Here is a 24,900-nt window from a genome sequence, read left to right as displayed (position 1 = left end):
AAGAGGACCAGACTCAAGAGGGAACCTCATACTCATCTGGGTTGCACTGAATGTCCATTTATTACAGATAAACCATGTTGATGTGTGCAGTGATGGTGATCAGATGCAAACCGTAGTCCTGAGTCAGTGTAGCAGACTGTTGACATTAACTACAGTCCAAATCCATCCTTACTTACTCCGTAATGTCATGGATCCCCAGACTGTTGATGAGAAACATCCACAGCAGCACAGAGTGGCCTTCAATTAAAGAAAACACCATCCAGAGGCAGGCCGGGACGAAGCGTACAGATCCGAGGACAGGAAAGGAGCAGGAACAGTGGTCATTGGTACCTCAGGAGCATGTTTAACTTGACTGAGAGAGATTATTATAGTATCCTTATTGTTGTCTGAAAGTTAAAGACACTGTGCAGTTTGGACTCAGGCGAAACTCGCTATGGCAGCATAATTAAAAGGGAAAACCAGAAGGCAACACAGACATGAGGGATAAGAGACGACCCACCACACCACCGTCAACAAACCTGAGTGAACGTGTGAGAGAGAGAAGGTGACAGCATACAAATATCCCAGTTCACCAAACACTCTATATCCATGATCCCTCCAGATCTGCACCTTTACCTCAGAGAAATCTACTGATAAAAGACTTGACTAAATACTTGAACACTGAGACTGTGTCTGAGTCCCGAACACTGGTTGGAAGGTTGTTCCATAACTGTGGGGTTTATAAGAGAAAGATCTGCCCCCTGCTGTAGTCTTCATTATTTGAGGAAACAACAATAGCCTGCAACCTTTGATCTAAGTAGGCGTGGAGGATCATACTGGTAGAGAAGTTCACTCAGATACTGCGGTGCGAGACCGTTAAGTGCTTTATACGTCAGTAGTAGTATTTTATAATTAATGCGTGATTTGATTGAGAGCAGTGTAGACTGATTAAATCAGGGGTGATGTGGTCATATTTTCTAGATCTAGTGAGGACTCTTGCTGCTGCATTCTGAACTCACTGAAGCTTATTTATAAACTTTCTTGAACACCCAGACAGTAAAACGTTACAGTAGTCTAATCTAGAAGTAACAAAAGCATGAACTGTTTTTTCTGCATCCTGTAACGACATCATATTTCAAATTTTAGCAATATTTCTAAGGTGAAAGAAGGCGATCCTGATAATGTTAATGGGCACAGGACTGTAGCCAATTTGGGTCTCTTAGTTCAAGTTAAGGGAAAATTTAATTCTTTAACATCCGAAGGCATTCAATAAAACGGTGTGCCTCCAACTTTGTGGGAACAGTTGGGGCAAGAAAAGTCACGTATCGCGGAAAAAAAATGGTGTTCCAATACTTTTGGACACATTGTGTATTATACAAACCTATAGTAAGTTAGGAAGGTCAAAGATTTTCAGTTAGAGTTTCGAAAGCTTCCAAGTGCAAGCACACCTTAAAGTTTGGACATTTGAGAATGTATTTTATCTGTATACTATATAGAAACAAAAAATGCCAACCAGTCAGCCAACGCACAAATGCAGGAGCAATGGGATTGTTCATTCTACTGTGGACCATGCATGAACAAAAAGGTCATAATAAAACTCTGTATGTACTTATCTCTCGTTCTCTGACAGGAGGTAACAGCTGCTCTGCTCAGCAAGGTGCCCCTGAGCTCCAGTGAGGTCGTGGAGAAGCTAAACGCTCAGCTGCAGACCAAGGAACGTCTTTTCCAGGAGCTACTAGCCGAGCACAACCGACAGGCCCAGGAGCACCACACACACATCCAAGAGCTGCTGGACGCCATCTGCACCCGGGAGCAATGTATCAAGGTGAGAGAGCAGCACAGCACAGATCTCACTGTAAATATAATAAATATATGAAATGTGATATATATAGTAAAAATGGTTAAACAGAAAACTTCACATGATGCATAATTTCCCAGGATTCAGCAGAGCGCACCGGTCAGGTGATATCCGAGCAGGCGATGCATATCCAGGAGCTGCGCAGGCAGGTGGTCTCTGCAGACAGCGCATCAGCAAGTACATCAGAGCCTCCGGAAGACCTACAGCTCCTCCAGGAGGAGCTCCAGCTGGTGCTTTTCAAAGAGAGACAGGCGCAAAGGGAGTTGTCGAACCTGCGCTCCGCCTTAGCAAACACCCAGGAGCAGCTTCAGGCCCAGAATGCACGGCTGCACCCTGTAAAGCATACGGTCAGCACAGGCACCTAACCTGCTTCCTGCCTAGAAACACATATAGCATTTAGAGGCTAGAGGAGTTTATGTATTAACCCTAAACACAAGGAAATAGGACTGGGGTTTTATTGTTTTTTTAGAATCAGCATTAATTTATCAGCATAAGTTGTGAATTAGCTTCAATTGACGACCTACATCATTACATAATAATTAATACAATTTGTGTGTCCACTTTGGGGGGAAAAAGCGACCCGTAGAATGTGTGGCTTTGGATCAGACCCTACACTATGCCGTATATTTTTTTTTCATCTGTCTTTAACAGGGTGAACACGAGCATCCGGTATCCATGGAGACGGAGCAGACAGCCAGCTTGCACACTGATACTGGAGGTGGGCATCAGGACACTCCTTTGTACAGGCTGTAATATTCTCCTGTACTGACATGTAGTGCTGCTTGAACAGTTTGTTGTCGCTCTATCGAAGACATCCGCGCATTGCGACGCACGCTCTTTACCTGACTAACCCAAGAGACCTGGTTTGGAACAATGGGATCGGTTGAATGACTATCCACCGACTTCGGCGATTATTTGTCTATTTATTTATTAATATTAATCCATTGCATTTTCCCTTGGGTTGCCAAGCAGTCATTTTTTACGTCGTATATATTTTTATTTCATTTTCTTATAAGGGTTATTATTCAAATGTACTCGGGTAATGATATTTCTTTTGTTTCGGGATGAACACTTAATGGTACTTTTATATACGATATCTCTTTAAATTATGACTTTTATTTGCAATCCTTCTGTTCCTCAAAAACTGAAACGGAGGTCATTTAATATTTTAACTATACAGATTTATGAGTATATTATGAGTTGGATTCGGCTTTCGTGTGGTGAACGGTAAGTGGAGTGAGCTTGTGCATGTGGATTAACACACAGTTGTTTCATGCATGTTGACTGATTGTAATTTACAGCGTGAAGATCCTGCGCATGATAACGGATCAAATTCTTGTGGTTCAGCTTTGTAATAAGGGGATATATGTGGGGGTGGGGGGGTGGCTTCTGCTTTAGAGATCACTGTCTTTCTCAAATCTGTGTGCATCTGCTCTTTTTGGAGCGAGCAGGCATCGTAATAAATATCTGATTTTGATCAGAAATGGACCGAAGTTGTAAAATCAGTTTTTGCCCCTGTATACACATATATAGCCAAAAGTTTCTGGACACCTGATACCCACTCATACTCATATGTAGATTAATCAACTGATAAAATGGATACCGGATAAAATATGCAAAACATAACACTCAATGTAAAGCAGTACTGTATCTGAATTGTGAAAATGCTAAATGAAACATATGCATATATTAGTTATGTTAAGCCTTCCCGTGGGCTCACCACCTGCAGGAGGGACCGTAAGGGACGGTGCTGTGAGGATTGGGCAGCAGTCGAAGGCGGGGGCCTGCTTAGACTGCTGCCCCCGCGACCCGAATTACGGATAAGCGGAAGAAAATGGATGGATGGATGGATAGTTATGTTAATAAATATTAAGGAAAATTTGACGCATTCAAACTGAAACAAAAAGTAACACACCAAATAAATAAAAGCAGTTACATCCAAAATTAGCAAAAAGACACTTCAAATAAACAGCACATCGTGTCAGTGATTTGGCTCTAGAGGCCGCTCTTGTACTGTTTAACGCAACCCGGAAAAACTATCAGAATCGATTTTTGCACGTAGTTCCAGCAATCAACTCCTATTTTAATTTATGGATCATTTGGCTGCAAGAGCATTAGTGAGGAGGTTTGGGGGTCAATCAGTGTTGAGTGAGATTGGGAATGCCGGACTTTATGTCTCTGTGCAAGGCATTCGAGTTTGTTGAGGAAGGTCCACATAAAGATGTGCACAACTTTTGGCTATATAGTCCACTCTTTCTTTTTTCTACAGTCACAAGCACATCATAATATTTAATTCAAGCAAATCATGTTCCCATTCCACTCGCAACCTAATAGATCTTATTAGCACTTTTATTACTAAATAATAATAATAACGATTTAAAAAAGTAATCAATATAATTATTAATTTTATTCATTGAATTATTTTACTACACATTACTACTTTCTCAAGTTCTCCTTACAAAGCCTAAAATTTAAAAAAAAATTATAAGCAAATTATCATGAACCTTTTCTCCCATTCTTCCATTGCAAACAAGCAACATGAAGTATACCAAAAACACAACTCCAAGGAATTCAAACTATTGCAATAAGTAGACAACTGTCCCTATTCACTGTTATAATGATTTCCATTCTTCTGAAGATGATGTTCCACTAGATTTTAGAGATTTGTGGAGATTCATTCAGCTACAAGGGTGTTAGGAAAGTCAGGTAGTAATGTAGATGAGATGAGGAGGCCTGGGGTGCAGTCAGCGTTCACATTCATCCCAAAGGTGTTCAATCGGTTTGAGGTCAGAGCTCTATAGCAGGCCACTCAAGATCTTCTAGTCCATCCCATGTATTTTCTTTAAACACAAACTACTCTTTAAGTGCTGAAAATAACAAAACATGAAATAGCACAAATTTTCTTCCTTCAGTATCACAGAACATGAACTTCAAAAAGGAAAAAAAAGAATATCTAAAGTAAATATACATTATATAGACAAAAGTATTGGGACAACTGACTTTTCCAGCCATATGTGATTCTTCCCAAACTTATCACAAAGTTGGAGACACGCAATTGTAAAGAATGCATTTGTACGTGGTAGCATTTTCCTTTCATTTGAACTAGGAGACCCAAACCTGTTCCAGAATGAAAATACCCCCTGTCCATGAAGATCTGCTTTTCATGGGTTGGAGTGGACGATCTTAAGTGGCCTGCTATAGAACAGTTAAACCCTCTTGAACACCTTTGGGATGAATGTAAACGCTGACTGCACCCCAGACCTCCTCACATCACCTACATCACTACCTGACTTTACTAACACCCTTGAAGCCCAATGAATCTCAACGAATCTCCACAAAATCTAGTGGAACATCTTTCCGATTAGGCTATTAGATTAAATTAGAATAGAATAGAATAGAATAGAATAGAATAGAATAGAATAGAATAGAATAGAATAGAATAGGCTTTATTTGTCACATATACATTACAGCACAGTGAAATTCTTTTCTTCGCATATTCCAGCTTGCACAGGGTCAGCCATGATACGGTGCCCCTGGAGCACAAAGGGTTAAGGGCCTTGCTCAAGGGCTTACAAACTGAATCCCCGACCTTCGGATCAGTAACCCTTAACCACTGATCTACTTTGTGGAATGGGATGTTCAAAAGCACATTTATATCATTTAGTGTGTATGTTAATATACAATATTCAAATGTATATATTTTGTATTTCCTGTTATAAGCTTACAGGAACTCCAGTATAAGATTATTAAACATTACATTATTAATTCCAGACATTTTAACTTTAAGCTTGAAATACAATAGATTTGTTTTATTAGATTATAGTTTATTTATTTTATTAATTTGTTCATTTCTAGGAAGAAACAGTCACCTGAGAATAAAGGGAGGGGGGGGGGGATGAGTAGATTGAAATGAGTGAACAGAAATGTCTAGAAATTGGTTAAATCATTTTATAAGAAATATGATAAAATTATTATTCTTTTTTTTTTTTTATAATATAGATTTATGTTGGCACATACTAACAGTAGTGAAAGGGTATAACGTTTTTATTTCCAGATTATTACTGCATTAAGCAACTACTGTATGTCTAGGAATCTTTTGTGGAATATCGGGACCAGGAATCATTTGTCAGGAAATGTCTCGTTTTTGTTGAGCCTTTCTTCCTGGCTCTGTAATGAATTACGGGTTTAGTAATGCGTGTGGTGTCCATTAGATGGGCTGCTGAATGGATGGTGGGCTTCGTAGTTCGAGTGAAAGCAGAAGGCTTGAATTACTTAATTAGGTTTCCAGGGTAAAACACCAGGAAAAAGTTTTCTTTTTAAAAGTGGTTTTGTGTGTGTGTGTGTGTGTGTGTGTGTGTGTGTGTGTGTGTGTGTGTGTGTGTGTGTGTGTGTGTGTGTGTGTGTGTGTGTACTCACACTAAAAGTGTCGCACTGTCTTTCCAGACTCCACTTCAGATGTAGAAGAGGAGGAAAATGATGCCAATAGTGAACTTACAGAGAGTACTGAGGAAGAGGAGCAGTGTAGGGTGACAGCACAGGCTTTAAGCAACATGCAGGTAGAACCCTCACACACACACACACACACACACACACACACACACACACTCTAAAAAAAAAAATCCATATACTATTCACAATAAAACACAACAACAAAAAAAAACATCAAATATTTAACCTAAGAATATATACCATCATGGCTCATCATGAAACAAAAAACACAACAAAGGACACCCAGAAAGGTTGAGCAGCTAGAATCAGATACATATGAGACAACATTCTTCTCCCAAAACTTCAGCAACTGATCTCCTCAGTTCCCAGATGTATACGGACAGAAGACCTGATGCTACAAAGTGGTAAACACGGCTCTGTCCCAACTTTTTTGAGACGTGTTTTTAAATAGTATATATTCTCAGTTTAAACATTTTATGTTTTTTGTCAAAGCTTTTTTGGAACTGCCGTCGTACAGCATTATCAACGGCAGCAAGATACTGCATAACATCAGAATTGGGATACATTTTTGTCTGTGTGACTTTGAACATTACGTGAACCTTGTGGTGAAAAGCTCTCGGACACTCCATGAGGTGTAGGCAGAGCTGCAGTGAATCGTTTTCTTGTCTTCTAACATTCCAGCATGGAGGACCCGTGCTACATCAGACTTCTGCAGAAGTGGAGGGTCAGGGGCTGGCTGAGATAAAGCTGTTAGTGGAGCAGAAGCAGGTGGTGGAGCGGGAACTGTGGGAACTAAAGGCTCAGCTGGGGAAGGCCGGCTTTACTTCTTTTTCTCAGATGAGGTTTGTGCATCCACATGGATTGTGAATCCTGGTGCTCTTTGCTGAAGAGCGCAAAAAGATTGCGAGTGCAACCAAAATTCAAGAGATCCTAAATATTTTTGAGAAAGAACATACGTCTTTTTTACACTTTTTTTTATTTAGAGAACTTTTTAAGAGAAAAATTAAGAACATAAACATCTGTGAAAGAGAAAAAGTGCAAAAAAGTGAGCTTACCTTCATCCTGGTGTGAAATGATGACACACTGTTGTGTAATTTGTCATAGGAAAGCACTGCTCAGTCTACGTTTAGAAAACGAAGCGTTCAGAATGGCAGTAGAAAAGAGCGAGACAGATGAGGAAATGCACAGACTACCAGACGAGCAGAGAGGAAGAGGAGTACAGTGGCAGCCTCAAGCCTGTGAGAAACAATGCAGCAAAATGCTTTGTTTCGACCCCGGAGCAGCGTTTTCCCCTTCAACACAGGTACAAATCCCTCAGAGAGCTTTATTATCCATGCCACCTTACTGGCTACTTAGATGATGATGATGATGATGATGATGATGATGATGATGATGATGATGATACAGGCAGTGGATTTTTTCACTGGGAGTAGACAAGGCAATGCTTCCTTCAGTCTACTGAATGTACAGGTTTCATATAACAAGAGCTCTGCTGTCAGGTATATATGAAGCAGGTCACCAGGCTTTAAGCTGCTTCTACTGTAATAATCTTTTTCACGAATAATCATTTGGACCCACAAAATTTGCAGGTTTCATAACAACTGATTATAAAAGCTTGTTGTCATTTTAATAAATTAAATAATCTAATACATTTTAAAAAATGTTAGTCATACATTTTTCTGCCTTTTTAACGTGCATGTGTTTTTTTTTTTTTTTATTCGGCAGTTGCTCTATTTAAATTTTATATATACAGGTACTATATTTGTTTAGCATGTTATTGTAAGAAAAACAATAAGGAGAGCCTGTGCCAGACTCCCATTTGCTTTTTAAAAGCACACTGCAATTCATATGAACTTCTGAACTTTGGGTTGTTCAAGCCATATAACTTAAATTATACATTTGAGTCCCACAAAACCAAATAACTCAAATTATACATTTGAGTCCCACAAACCCAAAAAACTCAATTAGACATTCAGGAGTCCTACAAAACCAAATAACTCAAACTATACATTTAAGAGTCCCACAAACTCAAATAACTTGAACTATACATTTAAGAGTGCCAAAAACTCAAATAACTCAAATTATACATTTAGAGTCCTATAAACCCAAATACCTCAAATTTTATATTCAGGAGTCCCACAAACCCAAATAAATCAAATTTTACGTTGGAGTGCCACAGACCGAAATAACTCAAATATTATTGTAATAATAAAGTAGTTGAAAAGAAGGTTTTGAGCTCATGATTATTTAAATAATTATATTAATAGATCAGTGTGCTAAGAGTAACATCAGATTCTTTTCAAATTAACATACTTCACATAAATAGGACGTTCTAGACGTTTATAAATCATAGTACTTTAAAGGCAAATACTTTTGTACCTTTTCTCAAATGAAAGTTTAAAGGGAGCACTTTTACTTTTACTGGAGTAACATTTCACCTCGTGTATCTCTACTTTTACTCAACTACATGGTTTGTTTACTTTGTCCGCCACTTCTACAAGCTATAAATGAAGCGCATTTGGAATATTTTACTTTTTTAAACAAAAAATTGTTTTTAAACATAACGATTTCATTATTTATTCTTTCATTGTTCAGAACACTGATCTTTCAGGCTGCCCTATAACCAATTCTCATGTGACTGCTGGCTTCCTTGAGAGTGTGTTTGTGAAATTTTGTATGTTAAAGGTTTTTGCTTTGGCTAAACACTCTGTTCAGTAATTTTGTCCCTGAAAACTTTAGTGTTACCGTGATTGCTACATACTGTGTGAAATCTTCCCAAACCGTTTATTTTCTCTGGCGATTTCTTGTCATAATTCGATTTGTTTTGCAGCAGGAGAGACGTACGGTGTCTAAAACCAGCATCCCCACAGAGCAGCTTCGACACTTCAGAGGACAGATCAGTAAGTGTTATTTTTTCTTTAATTGGCTGGTTTTAGTCGATATAATATACAAAACAGTGCAGTTTGTAAGCAACTTTTACTTTTCTCCAGTGGAGACACCAGTGCAGCGTGACAGCAAGCAGGTACAGGTGGACCTGCAGGACCTGGGCTATGAGACGTGTGGCCGCAGTGAGAATGAGGCTGAAAGAGATGACACCAGTAGTCCAGGTTTACTCCCTCATTCTTTCTTTTGTTAATCTAATTGCATGGATGTCATAACTATTTTAGAACAAAATGTTTATTTGGGTGCTACACACAGCAATACGGTACATCGTGAAAGGTGTTTCTAATGCCTATAAAGTGTAGGAGAAAATATATGAAAAAAGATACCACATAGAAGTAGATGTGAAGCCTGGTGTTGGAAGCACAAATGCTCTGGTACTTTCTGTTAGTTTACAGGAAGTTAAGGAATCCATTAGTGAGGTGGGAGGGGTCATCCTACAATGCTGCTGGCTTTGCTGATCTTCTCAAATGTTCTCCCAATTGTTTGCAGTCTGAGACAGAGTACAGTTTATATTGCAGATAGTCAGATAGGCAGAAGAGGAGGCTTCCTTTAGTTTTACTGTAGAAGGTAGTGAGGATGATGGATGGTAGGAAGCTGGGCTTTCTTAGCTATGCAGGTAATGCTATGGGTTTAAGTGAGGTTCTCCAAGTGCACATTTGCTTTCAACTCTCTCCATAGATGTCCAATAGGGATGGTAAGATTCAGCTACATTCAGCTTTGATGTATCGTATCGTTGGCCCTAGTGTATAGTGCTTCCTACTGTACATACATTTTGATCGGAATACATTTAATGAACCTTATATGCAGTTGTATAATGCCAAAGTCAATAAAAAAAAAATATTTTGCACTTAATTATTGTAATGTCATGGCAGTGTTCTGACACTAGGGACACTAGAAACCTAATCAGCACTAAAGCACTAAAGAACTCTCTAACACATGACACAACTTTATGATAGATCTACAGTAGATACATGTTCCTGACATCAGCTCCTCTATCCCTGAACAGAATTTGATGATCTCGACCTGTGCACATCACTCTCATGCCGAGACGGCACGTCTCAGTGGTGGGCTGGTCCGGGTGCGATGGAGCAGGCAGAAGGTGATGTTGCGTCTCTGCAACAACAGGTGGAGGATCTGCAGGTGGAGCTCTCTCACTCTCAGGCTCTGGTGCTCAGCCTGCAGGCTCGTCTTCAGGACACCACTCCGAACTCCACCCCCGGGAAGTCGACCCGGGATGACAGGGAGCTGCGGGAACTGGTAACTCGGGTTTCGTCTCTGGAAGAACAGCTGAGGAAGGGCAAAGGTCATGGTGAGCAGGGAGAGGAGAAAACCAAGAGCACCAGCAGGACTGGGTGAGTCAGAGATATAACAGTGATATAACAGATTAAAGATTTTCCACAAAAAAAACATCACATCACTTTGTTCGTTCGAAGCAGCTCTAGTTGTAGTAGCAGTTTAATAGCACAAGATGTCACCAATCAACTGTTGCTTATTTCTCTGTCATTTGGATGTTGATGTTGCTATAATAGAGGCTATATTTAGTAAAGGAAGTGTTGCTATAGAGATATAAACACAGAGATATAGTCCAGCTGCTTATTCAGATCCAGATCTTCAACTGCCATATTATAATCCTGTACATCATAAGAGCTGTGTTATAATTATTTATACAATATTCACATCTAAACACATACAGTTGCACACAACCACACTCTTTACAGCACACTACTGAGATTGGTGCATTTACAGCTGAATAATTCAGGAAAGACGTCACCAACTATCAGCTAATTTAATAATGTGCTCTGTCATCAGTTAAGTACTGAGTCGCTTAAATAAGTACTGAGTTACGTAAGAACACTTAATTATTTACTGAATCATTAATTACATACTGAGTCACTTGATTAGAATCCTTGATCTGTAAAATTAAGGACTGAGTGTACTGAATAAGTACTGAGTTTTTTTTTATTAATGTACTCTGTCATTAGTTAAGTACTGAGTCACATAATTAAGAACTGAGTCATCAATTAAGTCCTGAGTCACTTAATTAACAACCGTGTCATTAAGTACTGAGTCACTTAAATAAGTACCAAGTCACTTAATTAAGAACTGAGAAATTTCTTCAGTACTAAGTTATTTAATTAAGAACTGAGTAACTTAATTATGAACTGACTCATTAATTACATACTGAGACACTTGATTAAGAACTGAGTCTCTTGAATAATGATTCACTTAAATAAAAACGAGTCTTTAAGAAATGAGTAATTTATGAAGAATTGGGATATAAGTGATTCCATTAATACAGAGTCATGTAAGTAAGAACTGAGTCACCTAAGTAAGACCTGAGTCATTAATTCAGTCCTGAGTCACTTGATAAATAATTGATTCATTACTAAAAACTGTATAAGTACAGAATTAACTCTTAAGTCATTTATTAAGAACTGATCTCGAAGTGACTGCATTAATATTGAATCACTTAGATCTGAGTCACTGAATTGAGAGTCAGTGAAGTCACTGAAGGTTGCTGTTGCTATCTACTTATGAATGCATTTTCTACCAAGTGTTATATTCTTTCGTCGTGTATCGCAGGAAATTTGACACGCTGATTCAGGCCCAAGCTCGCGAGCTTTCTCACTTGAGGCAGCGACTGCGCGAGGGCCGGAGTGCGTGTCACGTCCTCAATCAGCACCTGGGAGACACCACAAAGTCGTTTGAGGAGCTGCTGCGTGCCAACGACATCGACTACTACATGAGTCAGAGCTTCAGAGATCAGCTCGCCCAGAGCTCAGCACTCGCCCAGAGAGTCGGAGCCAAGCTGAGCAGCCGTCAGTGTATACAAACACACACACACACACACACACACACACACACAATCATTATACATTACAATATTATATATTATTATACATACAATACATTCAGTATGATTTTAGAATGAAAATCTTTTTTAACACAGGGGATTATTCTGAAATAGCGGATGACAAGACAGGTCATGAACTGCTTGCGATGCGGTGAGTTCTACATCTACATCCACCGTGAGGTCCACCACAAATCACACACATACACGTCACACATTATTTTTTACTTATTGTGCACTTTCAGCATAGGTACTTTGATAGCTGTGAGCTTCCTGAGGTGGCTTTTTTTTTGGGGTTTTTCGTTTCTGCACAGCATTTCAATCTTTGAGCTTTTAGTTTGTTTGCACACACACACACACACACACACACACACACACCACACATTGCTCATCTTAGCTGGTTATAGTTACACTGACTGTGCTCGATACCGAGCGGAAACGACCCCAAAGCCTGAAGGCACAGTGGCCATTGATTAGTCCGCCTGCACTGGTTTCACAATCCATCCTCGGTGTATCAGACTGTGTACTGGATCAATAAGAGAAGATGGACACTGGGTAGTCAGTAGGAATTTTAGCAGAACTGGGTCATCGATCCAGGCCTTTCATCGAGAAGCTGGTCAATGTTTAACCAGAAACAAAATCTGTCCTCAAATATACAAGTCAGCTGTTTTGCTGAGCCAAAGGAAGGGGAAATGAGTTTGCACTCATTATATTAAATATGATAATAATAATAATAATAATAATAATAATAATAATAATAATAATAATAATAATAATAATAATATAAATGATAATGAAAAAAAATCAATTAACATTATCTCTCTAAATCATTTATTAAAAACTAAGTCATTATCTCAGTACTGACTCATTAATTAAAAACTGGGTCATGCGACTAAGAACTGAGTCATTCATTAAGAACTTAAATCATTACTTCAGTACTGATTTATTAATTAGAAACTGTCATTTTCAGTACAAAGTCATTTATTAAAAACCGGGTCATTACTTCAGCACAGAATCTTCAAATAAGTTCTGAGTCACTTATTTTACAATTAAGTCATCACTTAAATACTGGATTCATAAGTCATTAACAAATGAGTCATTTAATGCTGAAATGAGAATCCTAAAGGTACCCAGATGGTTCGGCTGTTCCTTGTAGCTTGGATGTGTGGAGACAGCTAATATTACCCACAACTCTTTGTGCAAAGGAGGAGTTTTGTGACTGGATGCATTTTTAAACAGCTGTAAAGGAAATGTGGAAAAACGATTCAAAGGAATTACTTAATAAATTATATAAGGAGTAAGAAAGAAGAGCTGACATGCAATGGGGATTTTGTTTATATTTACAGTGAGTGTAGCATGCAGAAAGGGGGCGAATTTGGACACAGAAGACTGTGTGTGTGTGTGTGTGTGTGTGTGTGTGTGTGTGTGTGTGTGTGTGTGTGTGTGTGTGTGTGTGTGTGTGTGTGTGAAAACAAGGCAGCCTTGTGTCTATCAATGTGAGTGTGTAGTAACAGAAGGGCTTAAATGATGTTTTTCTAAATGAAACTAACTAAATGCTTACTGTGTGTGTGTGTGTGTGTGTGTGTGTGTGTGTGTGTGTGTGTGTGTGTGTGTGTTGGGGGGGTGGGGGGGTTTGGGGTGTCGTACTAAGATTGTTGGTGGTTGCTGGTCACATTTCCTCCAAGCAATCAAGCGAGATGCAGGACTTCCACACACAACAGGAGGAGACTGAATTTCAGACGATTACGGATTTCTGATCATGGACATCATTATTGGAAGAAAGACTCCTGAGCAAAGTTTCTTTCTCAGGTTTTTTTTTTTTTTTTACAGTTCTAGACGGCCTGCTTATGAAAATCTGCGGGTTTGGTACTGGTTCCAGATTTGAATAAAACTAAGCATTTTTACTCAAGAGCAGATCAGTGAGAAGGTCAGCGAGAGATCATAAGTGTTCCATTTGACAGATGGTCAGCCAGATGTCTGCTTGGACTTCACCATAGTGTCATTTAAGTGAATTTGTTTCGAACACAGTCTGTTAGTTGCATTAGTTCGATGCCCTTTTGTGTGCCTATTTTAGGGCACTTTGTCACATATTTGCTGGCTGAGCTTCATTGTGGTTTGCACTGCTAGGATTAGGACAGTCTGTTGACTTGAGCACTAATCAGGTTAGATTATTAAACCTCACGGGAGAGGGAAATGGGTCAGAGGGAGCTAAACCAATGACAGAGAGAGGGGGGAGCAAATGGATATCAGGAGGAGGAATATCAGGAATATTCTGAAAGTGGATCTCTTTCTCGTCCTTCTGCTCGGTTTGATTTGGTAAACGGCATGATGTATCGTCTATGATTTCCAGCTCCTCCACTAATACAAAGACCAACTCATTCGATGTAGCGAAGGAGCCTCGGGAAACTTCATATAAGCTTCTTGGCCCAAGTGTTGGACGGGTCAGGATTTCCACAAATCATTCTTCACCTTTCGTTCAAGCTTTCTGCAAAAGTACTGGGAGAGAAAATGGGCCATAAATCTACACAGAAACAGGACTATGTTCCTCTGCATGGACGTGCCGAATCTATAGGACTGGAGTTTTAAGCAAAAACTCTTCACCCTACACCCTTCCTTGGATATGGACGAAGCCCAAACATCATTGTTTGGAATCTGGGAATTGTTTTAGTTTTAATTCTGTTTTGTCTGAGAACAAAAGAAGAGGAAGCGACACTCGTTCTTGGTTAATCAAGCTGAGATAATCAGCATCCCACAGCACCAAACCACGTTTCCTGTCCTGTCCTGTCCTGTCCTGCGTCTTCCAATGGTCGAGTCAGTTGAACCCGGGCCAGGAGGCGATGTGTCTCCGGCCGTATCCCGGACACAAGGACACACAGGCAAACGGATGGGCCGAGGCGCCATGGCTCCGCTCTGGAAATCAATGCTGTCTAAGAGCAGCCCGCTGTACCGCAACTCACTCTTCTCCTTCTCGCTGTGGGAGAGCCGGGTGCAGGAGCGAGAGCTGATGCTGCTCAGAAAGCAGCTGGAGAGAGAGAGGAGGCCGCTGCTGCACCATATAGAGAAGTAAGGTAGATAGGCAGAAGTGATGGAAAGTTCATAGGTTATAGTAGGCTAGTGTGTGTGTGTGTGTGTGTGTGTGTGTGTGTGTGTGTGTGTGTGTGTGTGTGTGTGTGTGTGTGTGTGTGTGTGTGTGTGTGAGTGTGTTTTTATTTAGGTCCAGAATTATTGCCACCTTAAAAATAAAAATTATATATATTTCATCAATAACCCATGCAATAACAAGTAATACGCTAATATAATTAAGATCCAGAATTATAGTTATAATTATAGTAAAAATGCATATATTAAATCAATAAGTAATTTTAGTTAATTAATAGTTAATTTTCTCAACTAATGTTTTCTTTTTAATTAGGAATTGAGTCACGTAATTAAGATCACATAATGAGGAACTGCAGTCATTCATTTATAACTTAGTCTTCACTTCAGTTCTTAATGAATGACTCAAAACTGAAAGTGACTCAGTTCTTAATTAAAGACTCAGTTTTAAATGAATGACTCAGTACTGAAGTAATGACTCAATTCTTAATTACATCATTTAGTCCTTAATGAATTGCTCATAACTAAAATCAGTTCTTAATGAATGATTTATAACTGAAATAATGACTCAGTCCTTAATGAATGACTCACTACTAAAGTAATGACATTAGGTAAGTCATTAATTAAGCGCTGAGTCATTATTTTAGTTATTAGTCATTCATTAAGGACTAAGTGATGCAATTAAGAATTGAGTCATTACTTCAGTACTGAGCTATTTATTAAGTCCTGAGTCACTTAACAATTGAGTCACTCGATTAAGACCCGAGTTATTACTCAAATTCTTAATGAAGTAGAGAATTAAGAATTGAGTCATTAACAAATGAGTCATTTAATTTAAATTCTAGGATGCTGAATGTTTCTGGTAGATTGGATGTGTGGAGACTTTTTGAAGGTAATAATGCCCACAACTTGTGACAGTATGATTTTTAGAGAGCTGTAAATGTAACGTGAAAAATGAAAGGATAGTAAATAAGAAGTAACAAAGAAAAAGTGCAATGTGATAAGGATTGGTTTGTTTTAGTGACTGAGTGTAGAATGCAGATTTTTCTCAAATAGGGCGTTTTTTTCTTTTAAAACACCTTTTTTTTTTTTTGCTGTTATTATTAATGTAATAAAGTCTTCCCAGGAAGGAATATTAGCATCCTGTCTCATCTTTCCCCATTAATTGCTCTTGGTTTTTAATTGCATTTTTTAAATGTATTATCTGATATGTCCAGGTCAAAAGCCATCTGTCTCCATGATGCAATTAAAGCAGGGTTTTATAGTTCTAGTCTGAAAGCGGTTCAAATCTAAAACTCGGCCTCGGTCACTTTTTAATAATAAGCAAAAGGGAAAATGTATTAGTCCTGGTGCAGATCCGCTCGCACCAGATATGGCAGGAAAACAAATGTTGATAGAATACTGGAGAGAACAAATCCTGAAAATTAAAACTGCAATTAGAAAAGAAAATGACTCTCCTTTCTAAAAAAATATATATATATATTGTCAATCGATTAAAATATTTAATTGTGATTAATCGCTCGATTGTCATCAGTTAACTAGCAATTAATCGCAAACTGATAATCATCATATGCATAAACAAATATGGAAAATCTCATTCCATGAGAACACACGTGCTCACAATACTACAGTAAATGGTTTGTCTGTTTAACGTGTTCATTTTGTATTATATTTGAATATATTTGCAATCTGTGTGATTTCTGTGTGAATTTCTTAGTTGCAGAAAACATCGTTCACGTGTGTGTGTGTGTGTGTGTGTGTGTGTGTGTGTGTGTGTGTGTGTGTGTGTGTGTGTGTGTGTCTGCCATCAATCAGTACAGGCTGGACCAAATATTTTAATCAAAAGACAATGAGTGAGAAGTGGTAGCACAGCGGTTAAGGCTCTGGGTTACTGATTGGAAGGGCATGGGTTCAATCCTCAGAAATGTAAAAGGGAATAAACACAGCGGTGGATAAGCTCATAACCCAGGGAGCCTGAAGGGAAGCAGACACTGTGCGTCGTTACTTTTCGTTTTATTCTAAATAGCCACTTAGTACTTTGGTTTAATTACTCGAAGACGCTTATCGTCTGTGCGGTGATTATGAATGTTTTAATGGAGGGCCGTCTGTTTGTGTGTGGGGGGGTGGGGGGGGGGACTTAATAATACATTTAATAGCTTTTTATGAGAGAACTCACGCTCCTTGACACAAAGAATTGACTAGATCTTTTTGGAAATGTCAGAAACTTTTTGAATGCAAATCTGTTAAACCTCCGACTGTATTGTGATCCACAGTTTAAGCAAGGAGCTCCAGCAGAAAGACAAGCTCATCGAGTCCCTGTGTGCCAAACTTGAGCAGCAGCAGGAGCAGTCCAGTGAAGACACGCCCACCAGAGACCACTCCATCTCAGGAGACGCTGAGCAATCAGAGCATTCGTCCTTTGTCATGGACGAGCAGGGTGAAGACCTGGACTTGTGTTCCGAACTGGACGCTGTAAGCGAGTTTGGACAAGAGGAGCAAACTGATGGTACACCATTCTTCATTTTGGTTTCTTAGAAATGAGAGACAGGAGGGCGGAGGTATTAGTGGAGGTTAGTGGCAAGGGCAGTTCGGTCCAGGCTGAGGATGAGAGTACAATGTCACTTTAGTGAATGTGAGGTCAATTCATAGGAATTTATATTAGAGAGAAAATAAATAGGTTTTCACTTTTGTCAAGGAGAGGGTTAAGGGCCTTGCTCAAGGGCCCAACAGGTGCATACTGGGGCTTGAACCCCCAACCTTCCAATTAGTATCCCAGAGCCTTAACCATTAAGCGTACCCAAATAATTATAGAAAGTAGCAACACCGAGGACACTAATGCTGTGAGAATAGACCACAAGTAATAACGGCTTCAGAAGTGTATTTACCATCTGGACCAGGGCTTGAGATGAACTCCAGGTTTGAGGAGTTCAAAGTTTTTATTTTGGTTTTTTTTTTTGTTCAAAAGAAAGGTAAAAAGATGAAAAAGGAAGGTTATAATTTTCAAAAACCAAAGGGATGTCAAAACCAAAAGAAATAAATATTCACAAGTACTTTAAAATCAAGTTATAAAAAATTTAAAAGCACTACTACACTACATTTTTGGGGGGTGTAACAGGTGAAGGCAATAAGTAATCAGGGAAGAATAGAGGAACACACTGGCGACACCTGGTGGGGAAGAGAAAGAAAGACAAAAAAGAAACTACATAAAAACCATGCTCATCTTTTATCTTCCTCACCCTCTCCCTAGAACCTGAGCAGTCACACACATATCCATCCAATGCTCCATCGGTCACCTCTTCACACAGCCACCGGTCCACAAGCAGCTGTCCCAGCATGCACTGCACCCCTCACAGACCCCCGGATGGCCAAATACAGACAGGTAGGACACAACAGCATGAAGCAACAACAAAAAGAAGTCAGTCTTATATTACAGTCCTTACTCCTCGGGGAAAAAAATTCATACAGTTTCCACCACAGCAGTGTTTTTTTTTCTGTCCACTGGAAGTTCAGATCAGCAAACCCTTCTGTAACAAGAGATACAGAAAGGAAAATAAGTATTTAAACACCCTGCTATTTTGCAAGTTCTCCCACTTAGAAATCATGGAGGAGTCTGAAATTGTCATCGTAGGTGCATGTCCACTGTGAGAGACATAATCTAAAAAAAAATAATCCAGAAATCACAATATATGATTTTTTAACTATTTATTTGTATGATACAGCTGCAAATAATTATTTAAACACCTGAGAAAGTCAATGTTAATATTTGGTACAGTAGCCTTTGTTTGCAATTACAGAGGTCAAACGTTTCCTGTAGTTTTTCACCAGGTTTGCACACACTGCAGGAGGGATTTTGGCCCACTCCTCCACACAGATCTTCTCTAGATCAGTCAGGTTTCTGGCCTGTCGCTGAGAAACACAGAGTTTGAGCTCCTTCCAAAGATTCTCTATTGGGTTTAGGTCTGGAGACTGGCTAGGCCACGCCAGAACCTTGATATGCTTCTTACAGAGCCACTCCTTGGTTATCCTGGCTGTGTGCTTCAGGTCATTGTCATGTTGAAAGACCCAACCTCGACCCATCTTCAATGCTCTAACTGAGGGAAGGAGGTTGTTCCCCAAAATCTCGCAATACATGGCCCCGGTCATCCTCTCCTTAATACAGTGCAGTCGCCCTGTCCCATGTGCAGAAAAACACCCCCAAAGCATGATGCTACCACCCCCATGCTTCACAGTAGTGATGGTGTTCTTGGGATGGTACTCATCATTCTTCTTCCTCCAAACACGTTTAGTGGAATTATGACCCAAAAGTTCTATTTTGGTCTCATCTGACCACATGACTTTCTCCCATGACTCCTCTGGATCATCCAAATGGTCATTGGCAAACTTAAGACGTGCCTGGACATGTGCTGGTTTAAGCAGGGGAACCTTCCGTGCCATGCATGATTTCAAACCATGACGTCTTAGTGTATTACCAACAGTAACCTTGGAAACGGTGGTCCCAGCTCTTTTCAGGTCATTGATCAGCTCCTCCCGTGTAGTTCTGGGCTGATTTCTCACCTTCCTTAGGATCATTGAGACCCCACGAGGTAAGATCTTGCATGGAGCCCCAGTCCGAGGGAGATTGACAGTCATGTTTAGCTTCTTTCATTTTCTAATGATTGCTCCAACAGTGGACCTTTTTTTCACCAAGCTGACTGGCAATTTCCCCATAGCCCTTTCCAGCCTTGTGGAGGTGTACAATTTTGTCTCTAGTGTCTTTGGACAGCTCTTTGGTCTTGGCCATGTTAGTAGTTGGATTCTTACTGATTGTATGGGGTGGACAGGTGTCTTTATGCAGCTAACGACCTCAAACAGGTGCATCTAATTTAGGATAATAAATGTAGTGGAGGTGGACATTTTAAAGGCAGACTAACAGGTCTTTGAGGGTCAGAATTCTAGCTGATAGACAGGTGTTCAAATAATTATTTGCAGCTGTATCATACAAATAAATAGTTTAAAAATCATATATTGTGATTTCTGGATTTTTTTTTTAGATTATGTCTCTCACAGTGGACATGCACTTACGATGACAATTTCAGACCCCTCCATGATTTCTAAGTGGAAGAACCTGCAAATTAGCAGGGTGTTCAAATACTTATTTTCCTCACTGCATATATACCTGCCCCCTTCCTTTTCCACAGAGCCCAATTCCACCCCTATGCCCCAGAGCTCCCAATTTCTCCCTGCTCAGATGGCTTTTCTGCCATTCGACCCTCACACACAACACCCGAGACCTCGTTCTAGCACCACAGGGGGCTTCTCTCTGGCTGAGGTGCACCAGGAGCTACAGAGGCTGCAGAGGCAGTTAGCCAACAGTGAGCATTTGCGTGTTTGTGTATGTGTCTATGTGCGTGTGTGTGTGTAAAGTAATATTTTCCATGTACTCACACACCTGCGTCTCCCAATCCGGACGCTTCGCTTCTGGCTAACGAACAATTCAGAAACAAAGCCGTTCATTAACGATCATTTCCCTGCACAAAACAGCATGGCATGTTTGAACTGTTTGACACGATTTTTTTAACATGAAGTAGTTGAAAAGCAGGTTTTGGGCTCATGATAATTTGAATAGATATCAATCAGTGTTTGAGTCATTAACATCATTCTATTAATAGATTGTTGTGCTGAGAGTCAGAGTCTTTTCACATAAACTGAGTTGTAATAAAAAATAATAATAGGTAACATAAAAAGCAGTAATAAATCATAGCACTTTGGATGCTTAAGTACATTTAAAGGCAAATACTTAAGTACTTTTACTCTGTAACATTTAATTAAGCACATGGTTTGTGTCAAGTCTCATGGCACCTTCACACCCAACCAAAAGGTCTGTATCCCATGTCTGCTGGATTTTCTAGCGTAGTTTTGAATGTATGGTCAGAAATTTCAAGGTGCAGCTCATGACGACAGCTGGAAGTCTTTTTGCTGTCATTTTACATTACAGAAATTATAATAATACAGTGGAACCCCGTTGTACGAGCATAATTCGTTCTTGAAAATTGCTCGTGTGTCCATTTGCTCGTATGTTCGAACTGATTTTCCCCAAAGGAATGAATGTAAAAGTGATTTAATCCGTTCCGAGATCTCATCCAATCGCTTATTTCTGCACTTAAAAAGTATTTGTAGCCTATTTTAACAAACAAATACACCGCAAATGACCGTAATATAAACATAATTTAACATTTACTTATGTGATAGTGGTTGATTGCGAGTGTAAGACGCGCACCACACTCATAACCTCCTCGGTTTCCATGTAATTCTATTTACTTTTGTTTTCACAGCACCATCACTGATTTTCTTGGGAGACATTTTTCAAGATTTCTAGTGAAATAAAAATATAAAACTAAAAGAAGTTACTGTGGGAGAGCGTATGAATACGGGAGCCACTTTTTTTTTTTTTGTTTTTTTTTTTGTCGGTCTGCTTAGTGCCCCACGCAGCACGTCTCTGCGCGCCACGCACGCGCGCGCGCACACCTCCACGCTCTCCTCCTTAAATGCACCCTCCAAACACTTGAAAAGAGAGAACAATCATTAGGTCACATTAACTTCAGGTGAGGCAATCCCCTGCCTATCTGCTCCCGGACCCACCCTCCATTCACTAACCGCCGCTCGGCCACGCCCCCGCTGCCACAGTTACGTTTTTGCTGCACTGAACAATGAGAGCGACTGAGTGATACGTCATCAACTAAGCGACTGATGCGACTCTTCGCCGAAAACTGGGAACCGGCAGTGTGGGTTTGCTCGTGCCTTCGAAATTTGCTCGTGAAACGGTAAAATTTTGCGAGCGGGTTTGCTCGTATCTTCGTTTGCTCGTACAACGGGGTTTCACTGTACAAGAAAAAAACAAAGCTTTTGCTGCAGCAGAGAACCTTTGTATAACTATATAACTCCTCCCTCTGAGTGTAAAACAGCTGCTCCACCATACAGATTTTCATGCCACACATATATATTGTTAATACCTTGGCCAATTATGTGCAATAATCTCAGCACAATGATAATTAGTTACATGTGCAATAATTTGTCACGGCGGCTACAAATTCCATTCCAGGCCACATTCAAATTCATTTCGCTTTATATATACCTGAATATATATATATATATATATATATATATATATATATATATATATATATATATATATATATATATATATATTCAGGTATATATAAAGCGAAATGAATTTGAATGTGGCCTGGAATGGAATTTGTATATATATATATATATATATATATATATAGTAAATCTTCATAGCATTAGATTACCTAGTTTTTTTTGCAATAGAAACAAAAGGAACATGCATGTGTGTCTCAAAATCCATAAAAGACTTCAAACTTGTTTCCAAACTTTGGACAGGATTTGTTGTTATTTATTTAGGGTTGTTTGTCCAAAAATTCTAGTTTGTAAAACCCTACTGATCCGAGTGCTTAATCATTTACACTGCTGAAAATGCTTGGACGCTTTGGACAACGGATACCTGACCACCTAGTTTGAAATTTGTGTCTTTAAATCTGTCTCATCCCTTGTGTTGTTTATTAGACCCTGAATCTTTCCAAACCATTAACCATCTTCTTATTTATATCCTTCTGTTATATCCAGCAATTGCTACTGTCACTTAAGAAATGTTTCCTATTTTTTCCTTTATTCCTGCTCAGATTTTAGCGGTGCTCAGGTTAAACCCCTGCCGAGTGATTTCCACCGGACTGATCTTCACCTCCCATCCCAGCATGCCTTTCAGCAATCTCCTTTCGCCAGCCTTCATCCTAGCCCGAATATGACATATGGTCCTAGAAGAGAAGGCTCTTACAACGATGTTTCCTTAAGCTCCTCAGGTTTCCACTCTGGTGCACTCCACACAGGTACTGACGCTCTACGAGACCTAAATAACATAATAAGCATATCAAATACCCACGTGTGTGTAGAGAAATGTTTTTCCATAACGTGCATGATCTAAACCTTGGAACAGGAACGGACTTGATCGAGGAGCACCTGAGGGAGATTCGCAGCCTCCATCGCCGTCTTGAAGAGTCCATCCAGACCAACGAACGTCTGAGACAGCAGCTTGCAGAGAGATTAGGCTCCAAGATACAAGACGGAGGTCTGAGAAACCACATCATTGTTAAAAAGCAAACCAAACACATACTGTCTTCACTGATGACCTACACATTATCTCTGATTTCGTAAACTAAAGAGAGTAATTAACACCAGCATTGAGCTGTATGTACAGTAAAGTATTGTATACTACTATAGTAAAGTATAGTGTACTAGTACAGTAGAGAACAGTATACTACTATAGTAAAGTATAGTGTACTAGTACAGTAGAGAACAGTATACTACTATAGTAAAGTATAGTGTACTAGTACAGTAGAATATAGTATACAACTATAGTAAAGTGTAGTGTACTAGTACAGTAGAGTATAGTATACAACTATAGTAAAGTATAGTGTACTAGTACAGTAAAGAACAGTATACTACTATAGTAAAGTATAGTGTACTAGTACAGTAGAGAACAGTATACTACTATAGTAAAGTATAGTGTACTAGTACAGTAGAGTATAGTATACAACTATATTAAAGTGTAGTGTACTAGTACAGTAGAGTATAGTATACAACTATAGTAAAGTATAGTGTACTAGTACAGTAGAGTATAGTATACTGCTATAGTAAAGTGTAGTGTACTAGTACAGTAGAGTATAGTATACAACTATAATAAAGTATAGTGTACTAGTACAGTAGATTACAGTATACTACTATAGTAAAGTATAGTGTACTAGTACAGTAGAGTATAGTATACAACTATAGTAAAGTTTAGTGTACTAGTACAGTAGAGAACAGTATACTGCTATAGTAAAGTATAGTGTACTAGTACAGTAGAGAACAGTATACTGCTATAGTAAAGTGTAGTGTACTAGTACAGTAGAGAACAGTATACTGCTATAGTAAAGTGTAGTGTACTAGTACAGTAGAGAACAGTATACTGCTATAGTAAAGTATAGTGTACTAGTACAGTAGAGAACAGTAAACTACTATAGTAAAGTATAGTGTACTAGTACAGTAGAGAACAGTATACTGCTATAGTAAAGTGTAGTGTACTAGTACAGTAGAGAACAGTATACTGCTATAGTAAAGTGTAGTGTACTAGTACAGTAGAGAACAGTATACTACTATAGTAAAGTATAGTGTACTAGTACAGTAGAGAACAGTAAACTACTATAGTAAAGTATAGTGTACTAGTACAGTAGAGAACAGTATACTGCTATAGTAAAGTGTAGTGTACTAGTACAGTAGAGAACAGTATACTGCTATAGTAAAGTGTAGTGTACTAGTACAGTAGAGAACAGTATACTACTATAGTAAAGTATAGTGTACTAGTACAGTAGAGAACAGTATACTGCTATAGTAAAGTGTAGTGTACTAGTACAGTAGAGAACAGTATACTACTATAGTAAAGTATAGTGTACTAGTACAGTAGAGAACAGTAAACTACTATAGTAAAGTATAGTGTACTAGTACAGTAGAGAACAGTATACTGCTATAGTAAAGTGTAGTGTACTAGTACAGTAGAGAACAGTATACTGCTATAGTAAAGTGTAGTGTACTAGTACAGTAGAGTATAGTATACTGCTATAGTAAAGTATAGTGTACTAGTACAGTAGAGAACAGTGTACTAGTACAGTAGAGAACAGTACACTGCTAT

At 39.1% G+C, this 24,900-nt stretch overlaps 1 protein-coding gene across 13 annotated transcripts in view; it reads left to right on the top strand.

Annotated features, from left to right (window-relative positions):
* The window catches only part of pde4dip (phosphodiesterase 4D interacting protein), an 80,267-nt gene that overhangs the window by 43,236 nt on the left and 12,131 nt on the right, over positions 1 to 24,900 (top strand). For 7 of the 13 annotated variants that reach the window (XM_083562902.1, XM_083562913.1, XM_083562909.1 and 4 more), the window contains 16 exons: positions 1,610 to 1,804; positions 1,918 to 2,184; positions 2,489 to 2,555; positions 6,281 to 6,393; positions 6,968 to 7,128; positions 7,391 to 7,589; positions 9,117 to 9,186; positions 9,277 to 9,393; positions 10,236 to 10,581; positions 11,813 to 12,048; positions 12,180 to 12,234; positions 17,450 to 17,682; positions 18,424 to 18,555; positions 20,354 to 20,527; positions 22,859 to 23,062; positions 23,170 to 23,301. In XM_083562902.1, the coding sequence (XP_083419028.1) occupies positions 1,610 to 1,804; positions 1,918 to 2,184; positions 2,489 to 2,555; positions 6,281 to 6,393; positions 6,968 to 7,128; positions 7,391 to 7,589; positions 9,117 to 9,186; positions 9,277 to 9,393; positions 10,236 to 10,581; positions 11,813 to 12,048; positions 12,180 to 12,234; positions 17,450 to 17,682; positions 18,424 to 18,555; positions 20,354 to 20,527; positions 22,859 to 23,062; positions 23,170 to 23,301 (2,701 nt within the window). The remainder of the gene's footprint in view (positions 1 to 1,609; positions 1,805 to 1,917; positions 2,185 to 2,488; positions 2,556 to 6,280; positions 6,394 to 6,967; positions 7,129 to 7,390; positions 7,590 to 9,116; positions 9,187 to 9,276; positions 9,394 to 10,235; positions 10,582 to 11,812; positions 12,049 to 12,179; positions 12,235 to 17,449; positions 17,683 to 18,423; positions 18,556 to 20,353; positions 20,528 to 22,858; positions 23,063 to 23,169; positions 23,302 to 24,900) is intronic. The other 6 variants (XM_083562908.1, XM_083562903.1, XM_083562910.1 and 3 more) reach the window with 4 other exon arrangements.

This window comes from Silurus aristotelis, assembly GCF_946808225.1.
Source record: "Silurus aristotelis genome assembly, chromosome: 15".
Taxonomy (NCBI): domain Eukaryota; kingdom Metazoa; phylum Chordata; class Actinopteri; order Siluriformes; family Siluridae; genus Silurus; species Silurus aristotelis.
This window is presented reverse-complemented; position numbering and strand designations above follow the sequence as displayed.